Genomic DNA, 23,190 nt, shown 5'->3' with positions numbered 1-23,190 from the left:
GGGCACACGAGAAGGGGAGGGAGGAAGGGGGGAGGAGGGGAATGGAGATGAGATTGGAGATATCGCGGGAACGTTTGCATAGATGAGACAAGGACGAGGACATGTGTGGTGGACCAGGGTTGGGATTGATGTCTCCCACGGATAGCAGGAGAAGTTGCAAGAGAGAGCGGAGAAGGGTGGGGGAGGTAGGGCGACGAAGGTGCCGAAGGCGGGATGCGCTGAGGAGGAATGGGGAAGGGTTCATGGCAGGAAGGAGGTGTTGGAGGTTGAGAGCTAGGGAGGAGGAGGAGGACAGTAGGGATGGTGAGGTGGTGGGGGATAGGGGTAGGTAGGGTATTGCAGTAGTGGGCAGGACGGGGGGGATGGGTAGTGAGTTTGTGTGGTAGACAGCGGAGGGAGGGGGAAGAGATTGGGGAGGGATAGGGCGAGGAATAGAATGTGAAAGGGGGCCATAGTAGTGAGAAGGTAGGGAGTGGGTGAGCAGGCAAGTTGGACAAGCTGGTGGGGGTGGAGCAAGCTGGGAGCAGATGGACTGGGAGCTGGATCAGGCGGGCTGGAGCAAGCTAGTGCAGATGGACTGGATCGAGCAGGGGAAGCTGGATCAGGCTGACTGGAGCAAGCAGGTTTAGGCGGGCTGGAGCAGCAGGAGCAGATGGCTGGAGAGCTGGATCAGGCTGACTGGAGCAAGCTGGATTAGGCGGGCTGGAACGGCAGGAGCAGGTGGCTGGAACAAGCAGGAAGAGCTGGATCCGACGGAGGCTGGAGCAGATGGACTAGGACGAGCAGGGGGAGCTGGATTAGGCGGGCTGGAACGGCAGGAGCAGGTGGCTGGAACAAGCAGGAAGAGCTGGATCCGACGGAGGCTGGAGCAGATGGACTAGGACGAGCAGGAAGAGCTGGATCCGACGGAGGCTGGAGCAGATGGACTAGGACGAGCAGGGGGAGCTGGATTAGGCGGGCTGGAACGGCTGGAGAGGCTGGAACGAGCATGGAGAAGCTGGATCAGGCGGACTGGAACAAGCTGGATTAGGCGGGCTGGAACAGCAGGAGCAGGTGGCTGGGACAAGCAGGAAGAGCTGGATCCGACAGAGGCTGGAGCAGATGGACTGGGACGAGCAGGAAGAGCTGGATCCGATGGAGGCTGGAGCAGATGGACTGGGACGAGCAGGGGGAGATGGATCAGGCGGGCTGGAGCAAGCTGGATTAGGCGGGATGGAACGGCTGGAGAAGCTAGAACGAGCAGGGGGAAGCTGGATTAGGCGGGCTGGAACGGCTGGAGCAGGTGGCTGGAACAAGCAGGAAGAAGCTGGATCCGACGGACTGGAACAGGGTGGTGCAGATGGACTTGAACGAGCAGGGAGAAGCTGGATCAGATGGAGTCGAACAAGCTGGACGAGCTGGATCAGGCGGGCTGGACCAAGCTGGAGCAAGCAGGAAGAAGCTGGATCCAACGGACTGGAACAGGGTGGTGGAGATGGACTGGAACAAGCAGGACGCTGGAGCAGGTGGACTGGAACAAGCAGGAAGAAGCTGATCGTGCGGAGTGGATGGAACAGAAGGTAGAAACTGGGTCAGGTGTCCTGGAGCAAGTTGAGCAGATGGTCCGGATTCAGCAGATGGATCAGAGCAGGCAGGGAAAAGCTGGGTCAGCAAAGTGGAGCGAGCTGGAGCAGGCAGATGGAGCGGAAGGAACAGAGCAGGCAGGCAGATGGCTACTGCAGACGCTGGATCGGTGGGCTGGAACGGGCAGGGGCTGGTGGACTCATATGTGCTACTTTTTGTGTATACCCTACTTGATTTGTACCAGTCCCGCCTCCCACCACCGGCTCTGGCACAGACCGTATAAGTCTGCCCAGCACTATCCCCGCCCCCCACCACTGGCTCTGCCACCCAATCTCAGCTAAGCTTCTTAGGATCCATTCCTTCTGAACAGGATTCCTTTATGTTTATCCCACGCATGTTTGAATTCCAAAATCTGTGAACAGACGCCTGCAAAGGCAACCAAGCGTGAGCCGTACACCATGCCTCAAAAGTGCACCATACTCTGGCGTAAGCTGTCGTAGTGGAATGCTTCCTAGCCCGAAGCAAAGTAACATTAACTGAATCAGAATAGCTCTTTTGCCTTAATCTTGTCCTCTCAAGAGCCAAGCCACAAGACCAAAGTGGGAGGGATCTTCCATCTGAACTGGGCCCTGATGTAGGAGCCCTGGTATGAGTGGCAACCCAGAGGTGGTTCCGCCATCAGTTGAACCAAGACCGCATACCACGGATGGCACGACCAATCCATGGCCACCAGAACAACCTGCCTCCGATGACGCCTTATCTGGAGCAGGGTCTGTCCAATTAAGGGCCACAGAGGGAAGATGTACAGAAGAACCGACTTCAGCCAGGGCTGCAGCAGACTGTCCAACCCGCGAACTAACTCCTTTCTTCTGCTGAAGAACTTGACCACCTTGGCATTTGCTCTGGTTGATCAGATCCATCTCCAGTGATCCCCACTGTTCGCAGATCAGACGAAACACTTCTGTCACCAGCTCCCATTCTGACGAATCAAGACTGAGAAAATCGGCTTGTCCTGCAATGTGAACTGCCGACAAGCATAGAATGTGACTCTCTGCCCACTGCAGAAGGTTGCTCACCTCTGTGGCCAAAACCACGCTCTGTGTATCACCCTGGCGGTTGATGTAGGCTACAGCTGAAGAGTTGTCCGAGAGGACTCAAACCACCGGCCTCCCAGCAGGTCCTGAAAGGACTAAGTACCTTCACAACTGTCCTCAGCTCTAGGCAGTTGATGGACCATGTCATCACCAAAACTGACCAATGACTTGCGCAGAGTCAACTCGGTCTCCATTCAGAAAAGGCAGTCTGATTTTTTTTTTTTTCTTTGTGGATGGTTTATACTTCATCCCTCGCTTAGAAGAACCTGTTTGTGTGGTTGATTTATCATGCTTGTCGATGGAGAAAACAAAATTGCTTCATCTATAATGGATGTTCTCTGTTTAAAAAAAAAAAGCCAGGATAAAATCAGAGATACAATCCCTCCCACTTCCTGAAGAATTAAAAGTTAAATACTTCCACAGGTGCATGATGGACCCGAAGAGGTGTGCATGTTTGGAAGCTTTTTCTGGTTAATTTGGATCTCTAAGAGTTACTTTGTGCTGGTCTCCATGAGATTATTGTCCACTGGTGTGTCTGATTTATCCTGTTGTCTGTGGAAAACACCTATTACAGGTAAACAATTTTGCTTATAGCACTATTAAAGAGATAATAGTGGAGAGACACCAGTGACTGCCAGGGCTAGGGCAGCAATTTCAGCGGTGAGGGAGAGGGGCTTGGACAACAAAGCAAAAGAGTAGATCCTGACAGCTGCACAAACTCAAATACCTATCATGCCTACTTTTCTTGCAGAAGGATAGGAAATTTCCAGATGGCTCATTTACCCATTTATTTAAAAGCATGATGCCTTGGGGGGAGTGTATTAGGGTTCAAAAAATTAATTGAGGGGGTGTAAGGCTTAAGGTTCAAAGTTGCCTATATTCTTGCACCGGCTCTGGTGACTTCCAAAACCAAAGGGTCCCAGTGAAGTGGAACAGGTGTTCTAGACAGTGTTGAGCATGGAGTCCCTTCTGATGAGCTGCCTGTCCAGGAGTAGTAATTTAGAGCTTGGTGGTTATGAACGTTTTTTTCCAATGCCTCTAAATTAACATTCCACAAAACCTGGTTAATCTCTAGGGAATACATTATTCAAATTTATGAGATAAGTGACATTTCTTCTTTTAAGAAGTTTTCCTTGCTTTAGGGATGTATAAACAAGGGTCAGAGTGGCAATTCTGCTTCTAATCTTCCTTTCTTATTCTTAAAATCTTTTTTCACTTAATATTTCTTTGAATATTGTTTTAGTTTGTTGGCATTAAAAAATTTTTTTTTATCATTTCTCTTTTTCTCTGTTTACCTGCCTCATTTATTTTAGGTCCGGACACGTGACATGGGGGGTTATTCCACTACCTCGGACTTCATCAAGTCTGTGACTGACCATTTGCATCCAGACTACATACATTAGGATTTCATTGGGCCCTCTTATCATTCTCCAAATTTCCAGATTGCAGAGGGATGTCTGCTAAAGTAATATTTCTCTCATGCATTATGTAGTCATAATAAGGAAGGGCTTGTATGAAATATAAAACCTGCCCATCCTCTCCCACATTGCAAGAATGCAGACGTCCTGTAGGGCACTTTGAACTTCACAGGACTTTTTTGCTGCAGCATCCTCTTTCAAAAAGCAGCAAATTTTAAATGACTATGCAGATGAATGTAACTTTGTGCTCAGTCCATTTGAGATATAGAATATAAATATAAATCCTGTATTTATCTAAGACATACAGTTGAATAAATTTTTTCACAGACTGGATCCATTTCATGTTTAACGTTTCTTTCAGTCATCTTTTTTTTAAACCATGACCCGTAAATTTCTGTTATGATTTTGTTCCTTTAATTTCTTTAACACTTCACTCTTTCTCTATGCGCTCTCCATTTCAAATGGCTTCATCATAAAGGGGCTGGGCATTAGTTTGTCCCTACCCCCCTGTGCTCCCCCATATGTGATTTCCCCCCCTTCAAGGGCCCACATTTCCTGAACTGAGCTCTCCCCCCCCCCCCCCCCCCCCCCCCCGGACCTGGGATCTAGTAAAAACGGGGCTGGCTTCATAGTCAAAATGGCTGCCACAACTTCTTGCAGCAGCCTTTCAAAACTGCTACAAGAAGTCACAGCAGCCGTTTTGAGATTGAACCCGGCATAGACAGGAGCAACAATGAGTGGGGCGAGGGCAATTGGTTGGTGGCTCGGGGGGATGGGCTTATGGTGGCAGGGGGTTGGGGACTAGACGACAGGTTCAGCTTTGGTTCAAGGGGAAAATTTTGGCAGCAGATTCAGTTTCGACTGAAAGTCCTGGTTTCAGTCACCCTCTAGACCCCTTTCAGTAGTCTCACAGTTTTACCGCTAAGCGTCAGCTATGACATTTTGATCCTGCAGGGGCAGGAGAGATTGGGGATCGCTCCTGCCTCATACCCATTAGACTCCAGGTATTAGTAAAGGTAGGCCCGGTGCCAAGAGTTGGGAAAAGAGGAGGTATTGGATATGGAGGTGGCTAACTACTGTCAGGCCCCTTTAAGATGTGGCCCGAGAGCTTTGGGCTACAGTTTTGTGGCCCACTGCACCCAGGCACTATGAATAGTGCAGCTTGCGATGCTGATTGCAGGCTGTGGTATTCATATACTGTGGGAGTGATTAACCTGTACTGACATACTGCAGGTTGGTCATTCCTATGTGCAATTAAGGTGTAGTAAATGCTCAACTCATATTGTACCTTAACTACCCCCAAGTGCAAAGTATAGATCTATTAATTAAGAAAGTGCAGTATTATGTTAATTTGTACATATACAATTAAAATTGTGCATACCATATATTTTTAAAATTTATATATTTTAATAAAATTTTAGAAAATACAAGTCTGCCTGAAAGACTTGTTCCTGATATTATTTTTGGTCTTTTTCTTGATTTACACCTTTTGTCTCTCCACCTTTCTGGCATTCTCTGTCATAACTTCTCTGCATTTCTCTCCTCTGCCTTTGCTTCTCCTTTCTCTCCATGACCACCTCTTTTATCATTCCTGTTGTTCATCTGTTATGACATCCTTTTTTCCTTATCTCATTTGTGTCTGTCTTTAGCTACTGTTGCATTATGGAAACAGTGATGCAAAGCAAAACAGTCCTGCTGCTGCCTCTGCTATTTCTCTTGTGGTATATGCTTCCTTTATAAACTAGAAGTTCTTGTCTGGGAAGAAAAAGAAAAGGGGTGTTAATGAGGGACACATATATAAAATATTTTCTGTGTTGACAAAACAAAGATCCTGATGCAGCTGAATGCTGTCGGGACCAGAGTCTGTAAAATGGCAGCTGTGCTCCGCCCATAATCAGATAGAGACTGTTCCTCACTGTCAGTTGGCCCCCCAAAAATGGCGCCCATTCCCGTGCTCTCCTGCTTCAAACTGCACACCGGCTGTGCCCAAGAACCCTAAGACCCTGGCATATTTGGATGCTGTGCCAAATATAAAGATGTGCGTGTCCTACAGCAGGAACACTGCTTCTGTGGGAGTCATCTTTCACCCCGACTGTCACAACCACAGCAGAACTTGTTCCAAGAGGTGAGTCAGGATCCCTCCCCTGTACCAAGTAGAACTTGCAGTCCTCCAAGCAGATCCGAGTCAAACTTTAGTTGGACTTACCACTGCCAGCTGCTCCCCCAAAGCTCTCAGTCTCCACAAGTCTTAACACGATGAGAAAGGATCAGGACTGACACTCTGTTGCATGCTCTGCAGAAAACCTCTTTCCTACCCCCCCCCCCCCCTTAAGGTTGTTGTGTTGTAAAAAGAGAGCTCAACAGAAAACAGGTGAAGGGAGGGAAGAAGTAAATTTGCAAGGCATCAGAGAAAGGGATCTGAAGACCTCCAGATATGATTTTGCAGACTCAAATCACCCGCAAAGCTCGACTGGGACCAGTTGACCAACTGGACCAGGAGCAAAGTACTCAGAACCAGAGGCTGAAAAGTGTGTCCATCCACCTGCTGAAGATAGAAAATACTGAGGAGCTGGACTGGATGCCGAAAGAGAAGTCTCAGCTCAGTTTTCAGTCCTTTATCTCCACCTGTTGGTTGATGGACACAACTATTTTCACAGGTTCTGGAACAGTGGGAAGCCATGTGATGAAAATACCTTTCACCTTGTTCTATATAGTGCACCAAACGTTAGGTGCCAATTTGGCGCACAACTTCTGCACTACAATGGCAGTTACACACCAAAACAGGAGTGAAACGGCAGGAACACATATAAGTGTACTTAGGTGTTATTCTATAACTTGTCACCTAACCATTCTAACATGTAAATACAAGGGGGAAGTTTACATAGAAGGGGCATGGTCGTGTCACCACCAACATGTGCAACTTATAGAATGCAGTCAGTTGCATGTGCAGAATACCACATTTAGGTGCACACATTTACACCTGCTCTTGACATGGCATAAGTATGTTTGGTTGGACATCTTTACAATGTAGGATCTGGTCTTTAGGAAGCCATTGAATCATGTTGCCACTGCACTGCAGATTCCTATGTTGTCAAGCAATGTCATTAGTGTGGTGTGGTCTACTAGGTTGAAGACACTTTACATGACGAATTGTAGTAGTAAGATGGTTTGTCCTTGGCATATTATGCTTCTGAATTTCATTATCAGGGTGGTTATGACCATTTCAGTGCTTGATTGGGATTTATGAAGAATTGAGCATTTTGTCAAGTATTCCGTTAGTTGCTGTGTTACTAGACCTTCCATTGTTTTGGTCAGTAGTGGTGTTGAGGCTACTGGTCTGTAATCTGTAATATCTGTAATATCACTGATCTTGCTGGTAGTGTGCCAGGGATAAAATGGGCTTCTCCTGTGGCATCGGCGTCGGCTGCCACCCAGGTCGATTCCCCTTCGACGTCGGTGGAGGAAGCTTCACCGGAGTCCAGGCGGGCGTTGACTTCTCGGCACCGCCATCGAGGGCGTCGTTCCTCGGTGTAGAGGCAGGCTCAGTTTAGGACTGCTCTGAGGGATGTCTTGTCCGATACTAAAGATGAGCATTCGTGGGAGGAAGAGGAAGATCCCAGGTACTTTTCTTCTGAAGAGTCCTATGGGATTCCTTCTGAACCTTCCCCTCCACCAGAAAGGAGACTTTCTCCACTGGAGAGTCTATCCTTTACCTCTTTTGTCAGGGAAACGGCTGCGGCTATTCCCTTCCCTATGGAGCTTGAGGATGAGCCCAGGGCTGAGATGCTTGAGGTCCTTGATTATCCTTCTCCGCCTAGAGAGGCTGCAACGGCTCCTTTGCATAATGTACTGAAGGAAGTCCTTATGCGAAACTGGTCGTTCCCTCTGTCTAATCCCGTGATCCCAAAAAAAGCTGAATCTCAATATCGGATCCACGGTGAACCTGGATTGATGAGGTCTCAATTACCCCACAATTCTATGGTGGTGGACTCCGCCCTCAAAAGAGCCAAGAGCACTAAGGACTATGCCTCGGCGCCCCCAGGCAGAGAATCTAGAACTTTGGACTCTTTTGGAAGGAAGACGTATCAGGCCGCTATACTCGCTACCAAGACCCAGACACCAGCTCTTCACGAGCATCCACTTGCGGAACTCGGTGAGGCAACTGTCCAGCTTGGTTGATGCACTCCCTCCGGAGCAGGCTGAGCCTTTTCGCCAGGTGGTCAGGCAGCAGAAGGTGTGTCGAAAATTCCTGGCCAGGGGTACATACAACACTTTTGATGTAGCATCCAGGATCGCTGCTCCAAGGTATAGTGATGCACAGACTCTCATGACCTGGATCATTCGGTCCCGCAACAGATGGCGGATGTTCCTTGCTGGGGGGATAACCTTTTTGGTGAGAAAGTAGAGGATGTAGTTGACCAGATCAAGAAGCATAATGATGCTATGGATTCTCTCTTCTGCCGGACGTCTTCTGCTGCTACCTCCTCATCTAGGAGGTTTTTTGGGGGGAAGAGGAGTGCTTCCTATTACTATCCTAGGCGTAGGTACACTTCTGCTTCTCGGTAGCCTGCCCAGGCTCAGCCCCAGCGCGCTCGTTCTCGTCAACAGTGTGCGTCTAAGGCCCCTGGTGCTCCCCAGCAAAAGCAAGGGACGGGCTTTTGACTGGCTCCAGTTCAGCATAGCCTCAATAAAAGTGTCCGCACCGGACGACTTGCCGGTAGGGGGGAGGTTGATGTTTTTTCACCAAAGGTGGCCTCTCATAACCTCCGACCATTGGGTTCTTCAAATAGTCCGGTCAGGATACACCCTCATCTGGAATCCAAACCTCCAAATTGCCCACCTGGAGCTCATTCTTACAGTTCCCAGCACAAGCGGGTACTTGCAGAGGAACTCTCTGCCCTTCTAAAGACCAGTGCAGTTGAACCCGTTCCACCAGGGGAAGAAGGGCTGGGATTCTATTCCAGGTACTTCCTTGTGCAAAAGAAAACAGGGGGGATGCGTACCATCCTAGACCTAAGGGCCCTGAACAAATTTCTAGTCCGAGAAAAGTTCAGGATGGTTTCCCTGGGCACCCTTCTTCCCATGATTCAACAGAACGCTTGGCTATACTCTCTGGACTTAAAGGATGCTAACACACACATCTTGATACTTCCAGCTCACAGGAGGTATCTTTGATTTCGGCTAGGAACACAGCATTTTCAGTACCGTGTACTTCCCTTTGGTCTGGCGTCTGCGCCCAGAGTGTTCACAAAGTGCCTGGCGGTAGTTGCAGCATCGCTACGCAGACTGGGAGTGCATGTGTTCCCTTATCTCGACGATTGGCTGGTGAAGAGCACCTCAGAGGCAGGTGCTGTACAGTCCATGTGAATGACTATTCAAGTGCTAGAGCTACTGGGGTTTGTGATAAATTATTCCAAGTCCCATCTCACCCCAGTTCAAAAATTGGAATTCATTGGAGCTCTGTTGAACACAAAGACAGCTCGTGCTTATCTTCCCGAGGCAAGGGCAGACAATCCCACTGTTGCTCCTTGTGATCTTGGGCAAGTCACTTAACCCTCATTGCCTCAGGTGCAAACTTAGATTGTGAGCCCTCCTGGGACAGAGAAATATCCAGAGTACCTGAATGTAACTCACCTTGAGCTACTACTGAAAAAGGTGTGAGCAAAATCTAAATAAATAAATAAACCTCCTGTCCCTAGTGTCCATAGTGCGAGCGTCTCAACAGATCACAGCTCGGCAGATGTTGAGACTCCTGGGGCACATGGCCTCCACAGTTCATGTAACTCCCATGGCACGTCTATACATGAGACCAGCTCAGTGGACCCTAGTTTCCCAGTGGTGTCAAGCTGCGGGGGATCTAGAGGATGTGATCCAACTGTCCACCGACTTTCGGAATTCCCTTCAGTGGTGGACAGTTCGATCCAATTTGACCTTGGGACACCCATTCCAAATTCCTCAGCCACAAAAAGTGCTGATAATGGATGCATCCCTCCTGGGTTGGGGGGCTCATGTAGATGGGCTTCACACTCAAGGAGCTTGGTCCTTTCAGGAAAAAGGCCTTCAGATCAACCTCCTGGAATTGCGAGTGATCTGGAACGCTCTAAAGGCTTTCAGAGATCAGCTTTCCAACCAAATCATTTTGATTCAGACAGACAATCAGGTTGCCATGTATTACACCAACAAGCAGGGGGTCACCGGATCTCGCCCTCTGTGACAGGAAGCCGTCCAGATATGGCTTTGGGCACGCCATCACGGCATGTTCCTCCAAGCCACTTATCTGGCAGGCGTAAACAACAGTCTGGCCGACAGATTGAGCAGAATAATGCAATCTCACGAGTGGTCACTGAACATGGGCATAGTCTGTAAGATCTTCCGAGTGTGGGGCACCCCTTCTGTGGATCTTTGCCACACAGATCAATCACAAGGTCCCTCAGTTCTGTTCCAGGCGTCAGGCCCACGACAGACTAGCGTCAGATGTCTTTCTCCTGCATTGGGGGACAGGCCTTCTGTATGCGTATCCTCCCATACCTCTAGTAGGGAAGACTTTGCTGAAACTCAAGCAAGACTGTGGAACCACGATCCTGATTGCACCCTTCTGGCCGTGTCAGATTTGGTTCCCTCTTCTTCTGGAATTGTTCTCCGAGGAACCGTGGAGATTGGAAAGTTTTCCAATCCTCTTCACTCAGAACGAGGGGTCGCTTCTACATCCCAACCTCCAGTCTCTAGCTCTCACGGCCTGGATGTTGAGCTTAGAATTCGCCTCCTTGGGTCTATCAGAGGGTGTCTTCTGAGTCTTGCTTGCTTCCAGAAAAGATTCCACGAAGAGGTGTTACTCTTTCAAATGGAGGAGGTTTGCTGTCTGGTGTGACATCAAGGCCTTAAATCCTCTTTCTTGTCCTACACAGATCCTGCTTAAATATCTTCTACACTTATCAGAGTCTGGCCTCAAAACCAACTCAGTAAGGTTTCATCTTAATGCGATTAGTGCCTATCATCGCCATGTAGAGGGTAAGCCTATCTCTGGACAGCCTTTAGTTGTTGGCTTCATGAGAGGTTTGCTTTGTCAAAGCCCCCGGTCAAACCTCCACCAGTGTCATGGGATCTCAACGTCGTTCTCACCCAGCTGATGAAAGCTCCTTTTGAGCCACTGAATTCCTGCCATCTGAAGTACCTGACCTGGAAGGTCACTTTCCTGGTGGCTGTTAATTCACCTCGTAGGGTCGGTGAGCTTCAGGCCCTGGTAGTGCATGCACCTTATATCAAGTTTCATCACAACAGAGTAGTCCTCCGCACGCACCCTGTTTCTGCCAAAGGTGGTGTCAGAGTTCCATCTGAACCAGTCTGTTGTCTTGCCAACATTCTTTCCCCATCCTCATACCCGCCCTGGTGAAAGCAGTTTGCATACCTTGGACTGCAAGAGAGCATTGGCTTTTTACGTGGAGCAGACAAAGCCCTTCAGACACTCCGCCCAGTTGTTTTTTTCTTTTGATCCCAACAGGAGGGGAGTCGCCTTCGGAAAACACACAATCTCCAATTGGCTAGCTGATTGCATTTCCTTTAATTATGCCCAAGCTGGGCTGAATCTTGAGGGCCATGTCATGGCTCATAATGTTAGAGCCATGGCTGCGTCAGTGGCTCATTTAAAGTCAGCTTCCATTGAAGAGATTTGCAAGGTTGCAGCGTGGTCATCAGTCCACACATTCACATCTCACTACTGCCTTCAGCAGGATACCCGACGCGACAGTTGGTTTGGGCAGTCGGTGCTGCAGAATCTGTTTGGGGTTAGAATCCAACTCCACCCCCCTAGACCCATCTTTGTTCTGTTCCAGGCTGCACTTTCAGTTAGTTGTTTATGGTTTCATGTCAATCTATGTTATGTCCTCGCTGTTACGAGGCCTGACCAATGTTCATTGTTTTGAGTGAGCCTGGTTGCTAGGGATACCCCACATGTGAGATCAAGCAGCCTGCTTGTCCTCGGAGAAAGCGAAGATACATACCTGTAGCAGGTCTGGTGTACAGCGCTGCGTATGCCTTGTAGCGCTATAGAAATGATAAATAGTAGTAGTAGTAGGTATTCTCGGAGGACAGCAGGCTGATCTCACAAACCCACCCACCTCCCCGTTGGCGTTATTTATTTCTTTATATGCTTTTTGATTTAACTGACGAAATGTGCTCACGCGACGGGCGGGAAATCAGTCCGTGCGGTGTGCGCTTCACGCACACCAGAAGACTCTGGCAAAGCTTTGTTTATATTTTGCTTGCAAAATGTCGATTCCTGTCCACCCACATGTGAGAACAATCAGCCTGCTGTCATCGGAGAATACCTGCTACAGGTAAGTATCTTCGCTTTCTTAGCATTTAGCGCACACTAAATTTCTTAGTGCACCGTGCTTTCTCTACATGCACATAACTATTGTTAGTCCATTATTACTGATCATTGAGACCTGGAGTTAAAAACCCCTGCTCTGAAATGCAAGTGCATCATGAACAACTGAAGTGTGAACTCATGGAAGGATATTTATTTAAAAAAAAAAAAAAAGATGTACCCAGGTGTGTTTTTTTTAAATAAGATATATTGAATTAGAAGGTGACAGAGTAGTTCAGGGAAGTTACTGCTTGCCCTGGGATTTGTAGCCTGGAATGTTGCTGCTATTTGGGTTTCTGCCAGATGCTTGTGCCCTTGATTGGCCACTGTTGGAAGCAGGATATGGGCTAGGTGGACCATTGGTCTGACCCAGGATAGCTATCTTATGTTCTTAATGGAATCTGCCCTGACCTTCACTCCCCCAACAGTTTTTTCTACTTCCCTTTCCCACTGTCTTTCTGAGTACAGCAGTGCATCAAGGCCTCCTTTATGTCTTCAGTGGCTGATGGGATGAGACCTTTTTGGTCACCACATGTCTCCTCAATTCTTCAGGGGCTGATAAGATGAACTCTGCAAGTTGCCCCATTTGCAACATCTGGAAGCATTTTTGAAACATTCAGGCTAGGTATTTGCACCTTCTGGCTGTTGATCTTTGCAATACATGAGATCACCAGCCAGGAAGGTGCTGGTCTATGAGTTGTGAAAGTTCTTATGATGCCTTAAAATTTTCAGAGTTCAAAAAGGTTCCAGGTCAGTGACTCAGCTTGACCCAACAGGATACACCACTGAGTGTGTCTATAGTAAATCATGCATATCTTTTATTACAAAGAAACACATGCGAAAAGCATGTTGACACAGTTTTGAGAATGCTTTCCAACATAGTTTTGTAGAAAGCAAAGGGGGGGGGGGGGGGAATGTGCAAGGTGTAGGATGAGTATGCATAAGTAAGTGGAGGTTTGTGTGTGTTTTGAAGGTTAGGATGTGTTTGTGTGTTCATGTGTATATAATGGAGTATAGATGAGGAATGTGTAGTTGTAGATAATTATAATATCTATATAAAGTATGTTTCAGAAAATAGAGGGTTGTGGAATATGTTTTCCATGGGGAGACATTAGGTTGTATACACAGAAGGTATGTGGGGGAATAAGGGTGCCGGATTGGAGATGTAAGATGTGTTTTTGAATTGAGAATTGTAGGAAGAGTTGTCTTGGAAGGTGCCCTTCAGTACCTTCCTCCTTTATCATCTGTATCAGTAGTCTTCCCTGTCTTTGTGGGGTGGGCAGCAGCACTGGCCTTGGAACATACAAGATAATTTGAAGAGTAGCTAATGCTGAGTTTTCTTCTGATAACAGTACAAAGCATACTGGAGGACATTGTTTTTAAAGGGTAGTTTTGTCAAAAGCAGATGTGATTCTAATGCCTAATGGCCACTTATCTATAAAACTCGCATTTTGTTGCTTGCAAGAATCTGGGGAAATAGGTGAATGATGAACTATTCTCTCTCTTTGACCACAGGTGCGAACTTCAGACATGGGTGGCTATGCTACATCCCTTGATTATACTCAGGCTGTGATTGCAAACCTCAGCTTCTAGGCATAGATAGGTGCTTCAAATCTTTGTTAAATTAACATTTTAAATATTTTATAGAAAGCTGCTTTATCTTTATTTATTTATGTACAAATACCCTCTGGCAAACACTGAGCAAAGCACAGATTCTTTTATAAGCACCGAGGCTGTGGTTGTCTGTAACATCTGCAGTAGTATGTTTTGGGTGAAACAATTACTTTTAAATGTACTCTTATAGCCCAGTTAATCACAGGTTTTACTTTGTACTAGGACTGTAGTTTGATTAAAAATTTTAATCATGATTAAAGGTGGGGCATAGCCAGGAGTCCATGGGGGGGGGGGGGCGGGGGGGGGACTGGGGATCTATGCATTCCCTCTACCCTCCCCCCCACATTAGGTATCATACCTTTCCTGGTGGGGATGCCGAAGCCCCACCAGTTGAAGAAATCCATTGCCAAAGCCACCCCCTTCCTCCTTGTACTGCTTCAGGAGTGAGGAAGTCAACAGGGTGCCTCCAGCGTCAATGGCTGGAGGCATACCGCTGACTTTCTCGCTCCTGGGTCAGTACGAGGAGGAAGGGGATGACTCAGGCAGTGGATTTCTTCGGCTGGCAGGACTTCAGCTACCCCACCAGCTATTGAACAGGGGCTGTGGCTTTGGAGGGGGCCCAAGCCCAAAGTGGAGGACCCAGGTTTCCAAGGCAGCCCCCCCCCCCCCCATGGCTATGCCACAAATTAGCCCAATATTTTCCTTTCTCCTGTCTCCAGGTCCAACTCTCTCCCTACCATTTTCCCCTGAGTCCATTATCTCTCTCATTCTCTTCCCTCTCTCCCAACACCCCCCCCCCCCCCCCCGAGTCCAACACCTATGTCTCTTTCTTCATTCTCTCCACCTCAGGTCCATTATCTCCCTCCCTCTGAGCCTAACTTATCTCCATCCACTTCTCTCCCTCCATCCTACCATCATCATTAAAAGAGACTGCCGACCACGCTGTGTTTAAGAAATTCCTCAAGACTTCTCTATGCCAGAGCCTACTCCACTGTTATTTAACTGTCTGCCGTCCCTCATTTGTTTCTCCTGTTGTTCCCCCCCACCCCCCCCCATGTTGATACCTATTCTCTGTTCCACCCTGAATTAGTATATTGTTATTTCTTTAACTGCTGTTAGCCACATAGAGCTACTGTGTTGGGAATATGTAGGATATAAATGTTCTAAATAAATAAATCAATCTTTCCCTCAGTTCGGCATCTCTTTGTATTTATCTCCACACCCCCCACACCCCAAGTCCATCACCTCTCTTTTTCTTCCTTCTCCACCCCAGGTCCATTTTCTCTCTCCCTCTGAGCCCAACATATCTCTCTCTTCTCCATCCACTTCCTTCTCTCTAGCAGTAGTTCGGCATCTTTCCATATTTCTCACCATCCTCCTCTGTGCACAGTCCAGCATATCTCCCTCCCATTTTTGGCCCTGCCCCTGGTTCTGTTTTCAATTCCTCCCTACCTACCTGCCCATAGTGTCCCTCTCATCCCCCCTGCACACTCCAGCATCTCTCCCTCCTCCCCTCCCCAGACCTGACCACAGCTCTATCAGTCCCCATCCTCCACACCCGCACCTGGTGTACTTTTAAAACAGAAGTCTTTTGCAGTGTTTATAATGTTGAATGTTTTTCACTATGCACACCCCACCCCTTAACAAAACCCCACTATGTGCAGCTTTCCTAATATATACCCCACAAGGAAACACTGACACAGACTTGCAGGGAGTACAAAAAACACAAATATGTTGATGAGCAGTTAACAAATAGGGACACCTAGCCACAAGAAGACTATCAGCATCCTGACTTACAACATAAGGGGAATGCAGGGAACCTAGAAATGAAAAAGAATCCTTAAGGAATTAGGTAACATGCAATGGGACATAATAATGCTAAAGAAATACACCTACAAATCTCAGACCCAAAACAGCTAAAATCAGAAGATACATTCATGTGCGCCATCCAGTGGCACAGGAGTCCTAATTATTCTCCACAAAAGACCCCTGCTAAACTACTGCGTAGCTGGAAAGACCGTCAAGGCTGAGTGGCAGCAGCAGCAGTAGTAGTAGTCAACATACTAAAGTTCTGTCTCATAAATATATATGCCTCAAAACCCAACTGGACTTTCTAGAGACCTTACACAAATTAACAGCTTGGACATTTGGTCCTGAGGCATCTTAAGTATGGCCCAAACTTCCTAAAAATCATCCAGGTGCTATGCACCAACCCCACCGCCAGGATCAAAGTAAACAGCAGCCTCACAATACCATTCCAACTAAAAAGAGGGACCAGACAAGGCTGCCCATTGTCACCCCTCCTGTACACAATAGCCATAGAACCACTCATATAGGCAATACAAGGGGCAGAAGACATCCATGGGATCCGCATAGGACGCTCTCCTCAGAAATTAGCCCTCTATGCTGACAATGCATTCCTTATGCTCACCAACCTTGAATACTCTCTCCCAGCCTTTACAACCGTGCAAACAATATAGCCATGTAGCAGGTTATAAATGCAATGGCCCCAAAATAACATGTGCTACATCTTTGACTTTAATCACAAGGAAAGATCCTGACCAGAAACCAAATTATGGAGTGATGCACCATCCCATTTTACCCTTTCACTCTGCTGCAACTTGAACATTTCATGCATACACACAAGCCCACCTTTCTGGAAAACCTTATCCCTCTAGAAACAGTACTGGGAAGAGCACAATCTCCCAAAGGCCTCACCACACTGCTGTACCAGGACAACTCGCCCACAACGACACCCACACAGAAAAAATGGGAAAAAGACACTGAACTAGACATTCCCCTACCGCTATGGGAGCAGATGTCACTGAACTGCAGGAAAGTAGCCACATCCATCACCCAGCAAGACTCACAATACAAGCTACTACCTAACACAACACAGACTGAACAAGACATCCAGTAAGAACTCTGGTACATGTTGGTGCCTCTGCGGATCCAGTGGGGCCTTCAAGCATACCTGGTGGGAATGCCCCAAACTACATACCTTCTGGAGCATGGTGTGGAGAATTAGACACCAAATCAAGAGGTAAAAGAGGGCAAAAACATATGCAACTGTGATGCTACACATCACCAATGACCCTAAGAACCTAATCCTAGACAGATGAAATCTGTTCAGCTTCATTTTCCTAACAACCAGGTTGACCATCGCCACAAAATGGAAAAATGCACAACCCCCCACAGAAATACACTGGCTCACAAAAGTCCACCAAATAGCAAATGGTGAGAGATTCCAGGCCCTACTACAGCAACAACTGGACAAGTGGACCAGATCTTGGAGACCCCTCCTAACTAACCATCTTAGATACATACAAACCAACACCTAACACTACAACCCCAGAAGACAACTAACAGTGTCAAAACAACCCTATCCCAAAACACCATCTTAAAGACTCAAGCAAAACTCTAAACTTAGTCTATAAGAACAAAAAGGTGCACAAACTCCCCCCCCCCCCCCCCCCATCCTCACCTTAGCTACCTCTAAAGAGGAGTGCATGGCTGCTGCATATACCAATGTCAAAGCATATTATATCTACGATGGGCACAAACACTCTGACTACTCTGATGGCTCTATAAAAATACTGTAATAGTTTGATCAGATATGTAACAACTGTTAAATTGTTATGTTCTTGCCACCTGTTTACAATAGAAACGTAATTAAAAAAAACGGCAGTCTTCAGCCCTGCTGTGCTAGCATTAGCTGTACTCAAAGTCTGCCTGTGGCCTGCACTGGGCCTTTCCCTCTCTGACCCATCCTACCCTTCTGAGAACAGGAAGTTGTGTCAGAGGGAAAGGCCCGGTGTAGGCCACAAGCAGTCTTGAGTATGGCTGGTATAACATGGCTTGAAGATTTGCGTTTCAAAAGGTACTCTGATGCAAGGGTGGCCTGATAGAGAGCTGTGGTCAGGTCTAGGAGGGGAGAGATGCCGGACTATGCACAGCAGGGAGGCAGATGGTGGGCAGCATGCAATTATTGTGATTAGTAATTATGGCGCTAATGTTCAGCCGTACTTTGTACAGGATTCTAAGTTTTGTTGCCATTGTTTTCTTGTAGCCCTGATAATTAACAAGAATAAAAAGCGGAGGCATTGCAATTTTACTTTGACTTTTCAAAGTCCTGCTTCAAATGTGCAGTGATAGGAATGTATCCTTGTATTGTGACTTCTCTTTACTGTAACTTTTTTCTTTAACAGAAAATCAAATTATTCTGTAATGTACTAATAGTTGATGTATCTCAACATAAACTGCTACAAGTGTTTACGACTAAATAAAAATATTTCACTTTATCCGTGATAGACCTGTGTGTATTTTGTAAACACATTCATATTGCAGCTGACAAGGCAAACGAGTGCACTCAACTCCATAAATGTATAGTGTAGAGATATATATATATAAGCAGGGGGGGAAATAATAAAACTACAGACATGGGTGGCTACAACATATTCTCAATTATACTTTGTCCAAGATTGCAAACCTCAATTTTAAGGAAAAGATAAAAATTTAAAATATATATTTTTTTCAAATATCATTATAGTTCATTTTTACTGTGTTTCTGTGTCCAAGGACAAGCAAGATTGCAGTCTTCATAGATGAATGATATAATCTGAAGAGCCTGGCCAGACCCAGACTGTTGTAAGCAAAGTTTTAGAGCTTTTGAGACAGTTCAGCTAAGCATGTACAGCGGTTCCCATATTTGCATCATTGCATGGGGCCACTTCAGTTTCACTTATTCCATAGACATTGGAAGGTGGGGGGAGGTGAGAACTCACAAAAGCCCTGGCTCCCACCATTAATTTCCTACCAGCTGCTGCCTTCATCTACAGAGCAAAAGGAGCTTATTGTCAGCTCGTCCATCTGCCCAATTTAGGAGGCATATATATCCTCGTCACCCCCTATCATGGTCTCCAACATCTCTATCCTCCCCACTCCTCTCTGTGATCTCCGGCATCTTTTTTCCCTTCCTTCCCTCTACTGCAAGTGAGGTGTTCAGCATTTTACCTCCCTCCCCCCATATGGTCGACATGGGTCCTTGAGTATCCATGCAAACTCAAAGCCAGCTGGCTTCCACACCTTCTGAAACAGGAAGTTTGGAAGGGACAGGATTCTGTTCCCCGGACTTCCTTCACCTTGAGCTATACCGTTACATAACTGCAGCGATCTTTTAGGGCTAAGAGTTGGTTATCATGATTTCAGGCACAGGTGTGGAACTATATACAAGGTATTTTTCATCTGACTGAAAATAGTAAGTGTAGCACTGTAATGTTAAAATCTTCTACTTTAGAAAAGGATCTTAACCTTTTGCAAAAGAAGATGTTTGATATCCTAATCTCCTTAGCACTCCAAATGATTCAAATTGGAAAACCATTAGTTCCCGTGGAGCGATATTTTTGATATGACATCCAAATGGCAAAATAATAAACGTTTATTGGAAAATGTTTAAAAACTGATGTCCATAATTGAAGAAAAGGCTAAATGTTTTCTGATATTCAAAAACACACTTTTAAAAACATTTTGAAAGAGGACGTACTGAAAATGTCTTAGATGTCCAGAGATAAACATTTCCAACTCGAAAATACACTACACAAAAAGTGCAATGACGGTACTGGTCCCTGTGTCAAGAAAATGGTCATGCCAACAGCAGGGCGTTCCCTCCACATGCAAAACATGCATATATATACCTCTGCACATGAAGGCCCAGCTATGTCTCTGAGAAGGGAACCAAATTTCTCTGTGGAGGAGCCAAAGTGGTAAGACACAGAAGACAAATAAACAACAGGGCTGCCGAGGGGTGGGGGGGGGGGGGGGGGGATGACAAAATTCCCCAGGCCCAGCCTCCAAGGGGGGGCCTGGTGCTGGGGTCTCTCCTGTTCCTGACAGGACCTGGGTGATCGCGTCTCTACAGGAGCAGAAAACTCTGGAGGCTGGGGAGGAGCACACACAGCAGGACTTTGGGCCAGGCACTCTGGCTGGCAGGGGTCCTCCCCAGGCCCCGCCAGCAGGAGGTCTTCCTCCAGCGCTGCTCTTCACACTGCCACATTGCTTGTCAAGCAGCTGCTTTTCCCCTCAGACTGTGCATGCTCAGTTTTGAAACCGACTGATGTGAGAGAAAAAGCAAGAGTTCTGCTTGCGGGGCCTCGGGATCCCCAGCTGCCAAGGTATTTACAGTTGGGGGGGGGGGGGGGTAGCGGCAGTGGCTCTGCCCCAGGCCCAGCAGTGGCGACAGCCCTGCCCTGGGCCCAGCTCAGTCTCTCGGCAGCCCTGTGAAACGCCGCCACCACCACCTGCCCCCACACAATGTCTCCATGAGGGCATGAAGATCTATAGATATGCAATACGTGTTATTACTTCATCAGAAAGAAAATAAACATTGCCGAAAAATCTGAATGTACTGAATATCCAAGGACAATTAATTATGCCCCCCCCCCCCTCCACTTACCGTGCAGTGCTAAAATGAGGAAAGGGAATGGGACTTATATATCGCCTTTCTGTGGCTTTTCCAACTACATTCAAAGTGGTTTACATATTATATACAGGTACTTATTTGTACCTGGGACAATGGAGGGTTAAGTGACTTGTCCAGCGTCACAAGGAGCTGCAGTGGGAATCAAACCCAGTTCCCCAGGATCAGAGTCTGCTGCACTAACCACTGGGCTACTCCTCCACTTCACATATCTGGACCTCTAACCCCCCCCCCCCCCCCCCCCCCCCCGCCCCGCATCATGGCCCACACCTACATACTGATGGGAACATTAGCATCAGCTCACTAAAATATGTTCAGCTGCCAAAAGGCACATCTGCTTTACCTCACTGCCCATCCCCACCTCCCAGCAGCAGTGCATGCTCCACAGAAAGGTGCTGTGGAGGACTTGCAGTCTATCTGCATATCCTCTCAGCCTACTCCGGGGTGACTCCCAGATCCACTCAGGGCCTCCATTCCAGGTGCTGCATGCCATTAAAATATTTCCTCTCTGCTATTCCTAATGGCTCCAGCACAATATTTCTTCTTGGTTCTGTCCCTTCCCAATTTCTTTCTCCATCTGAAACCACTGTATACCTCAGGAACACATTGCCCACTTCTGCTTTCACCATCTGACCATCCCTTTTGTCTTCTCCCTTCTCAGCCTTCAACATTTCCTTCCTTTCATTCAACCATCTCTATTCTGTCTGAGTACATCTTGTATTTGTCGCTGTCGTCATGCCTCTCCTATTTCTCTGTACTTTCTTGCTCCTTCTCCTGCTCTCCGCTGGGGATTTCAATCCCAATCATGGCCCTCCACATCAGCTGTCATCCTATTCTTGCAGGTCACACCTTGATGTCTCCAATCTAATTTCTGTTCCTCGCCTCTCCCCTTTTTCTCTGCCTTTCTCATGTACTCTGTGGAATACCCGCTCTGTCTGCAACAAACTTTCCTACATCCACGACCTCTTTATCTCTCATACTCTCCATCTCCTTGCCCAAACTGAGACTTGGCTTTGCCCTGATGACTCAGCTTCAGCTGTAGCACTGTGTTATGGAGGTTACCTTTTCTCCCATACTCCTCGCCCGGTTGGCTGTAGAGGTGGTGTCAAGCTACTACTCTCGCCCTCTTGTAGATTTCAACCTCTTCTTCCATCTCATTCATACTGCTTTTCTTTCTTCAAAGTCCATTCCATCTGTCTATTCTTTACTTCTCCGAGTAGCAGTCATTTATCGACCCCCTGATAAGTCTCTTTCTTCCTTTCTCACTGACTTTGATTCCTAGCTTTTCTTCTTTCTTGAACCTTCATCTCCTTCCCTCATTCTTGAGGATTTTAACATTCATGCTAATGATCCCTCTGACTCTTATGCTTCTCAGTTTCTCGCTTTAACATCCTTTTTCAATCTTTAACTATGCTTCGCTACTCCTACTCACCAGAATGGCTACTGTTTTGATTTTATCATCTTCTCCAACTGTTCACTCTCCAGTTTTTGCTCCTCAGCTCTTCTCTGACCATCATCTCATAACATAGTAACATAGTAGATGACGGCAGAAAAAGACCTGCATGGTCCATCCAGTCTGCCGAACAAGATAAACTCATATTTCTCTCATATAATGGCAATGAGTACTTTCATAGGACTAAAGTTCTGTGAAGTGCATTCAAGTTTTTTTAATTTTTAGAAGTTTTTTAAGCAAAAGGGGAAAAAACCTCTGAAAGAAGCCCAACCACCAACCCAAAAGATCGTTAGTAAAAACAAGGGTTGAGGAAAATCAATGGGCTGTTTTATCTTCACTGGCACTAAAAAAACCCCCCATATTTCTTTAGATATAGATATAAAAATGCAAACTTCACAGAACTGACTTAAGATGGATCCCCCAAAAAAGTGAAAAATAAGACGTGCCTAATATTATTGGTCTCCCACGCCTATCCTCTTGTTCATTTCCTTACCACCCCCCTTTGCCTCTCCTATATGGTTCCACCATCCCAGCTTCTCCCTTCTTCCAACCCTTCTAGCCCAGCATCTACTCCCTTTCTCCTCTCCCCACCCTCCCAGCAACTTTCTGTCCCTTCTATCTTTCCTGTTGCTCCCTCCCCCAGTGGCCAGCATTTCTCCCTCCCACCCATAGTCCCTCATTCCCTTCTGCCTCTGGATCTAATATCTCCCTCCTTCCCCCCTCCTATGCAGCATTTCTCCTTCCCTCTCCACCCTCATGTTCAACGTTGTTCCCTTTTTCCTCTTCCCCCTCTCCCATTGTCCACCATCTCTCTCTCCCTTGTATCCCAAATCTAACATCTCTCTCCCCCCCTGCAGCATCTCTCCATCCCCTCCACCACCGTGTCCAACATTTCTCCCTCATCCCTCTCTCCCCTGTGCAGCATTTCTCCCTTCCTCCCAGGTCCAACATTTCTTCTCTTGTCCTTCACCCCTCCTGTCCTGTGCATCTTTCCTTCCCTCCCACCCTGCTCTACATCTAACAATTATCTCTCCCTCTCTCCTCCCATGTCCAACAATGATCCCTCTCTTCTACATGCCCATGCATCTGAGGGACCACTTCAGCACCTAAGCAAGTATGTTGCTGTGATGCAATACTTGTCACAAAGTTGCACTTAACAGAGGCAGTTGAAAAGGGCCCATGTGTCACGCATGGTTTCAGCAGGCAAC

General features: G+C 47.1%; 1 protein-coding gene across 1 annotated transcript in view; it reads left to right on the top strand.

The window, feature by feature from the left end:
- IDH3B (isocitrate dehydrogenase (NAD(+)) 3 non-catalytic subunit beta) overlaps positions 1–18,355 on the top strand; it is a 134,258-nt gene extending 115,903 nt beyond the window's left edge. Inside the window, 1 exon segment of the mRNA XM_030190923.1 lies at positions 13,956–18,355. Coding sequence (XP_030046783.1) covers positions 13,956–13,996 — 41 coding nt within the window. The 3' untranslated portion in view covers positions 13,997–18,355.
- The last annotated feature ends 4,835 nt before the right edge of the window (positions 18,356–23,190 follow it).

This window comes from Microcaecilia unicolor, chromosome 2, assembly GCF_901765095.1.
Source record: "Microcaecilia unicolor chromosome 2, aMicUni1.1, whole genome shotgun sequence".
NCBI classification, from domain to species: Eukaryota; Metazoa; Chordata; class Amphibia; order Gymnophiona; family Siphonopidae; genus Microcaecilia; species Microcaecilia unicolor.
Note: the sequence above shows the minus strand (reverse complement) of the source record. Positions and strands in the feature narration are given on the sequence as shown.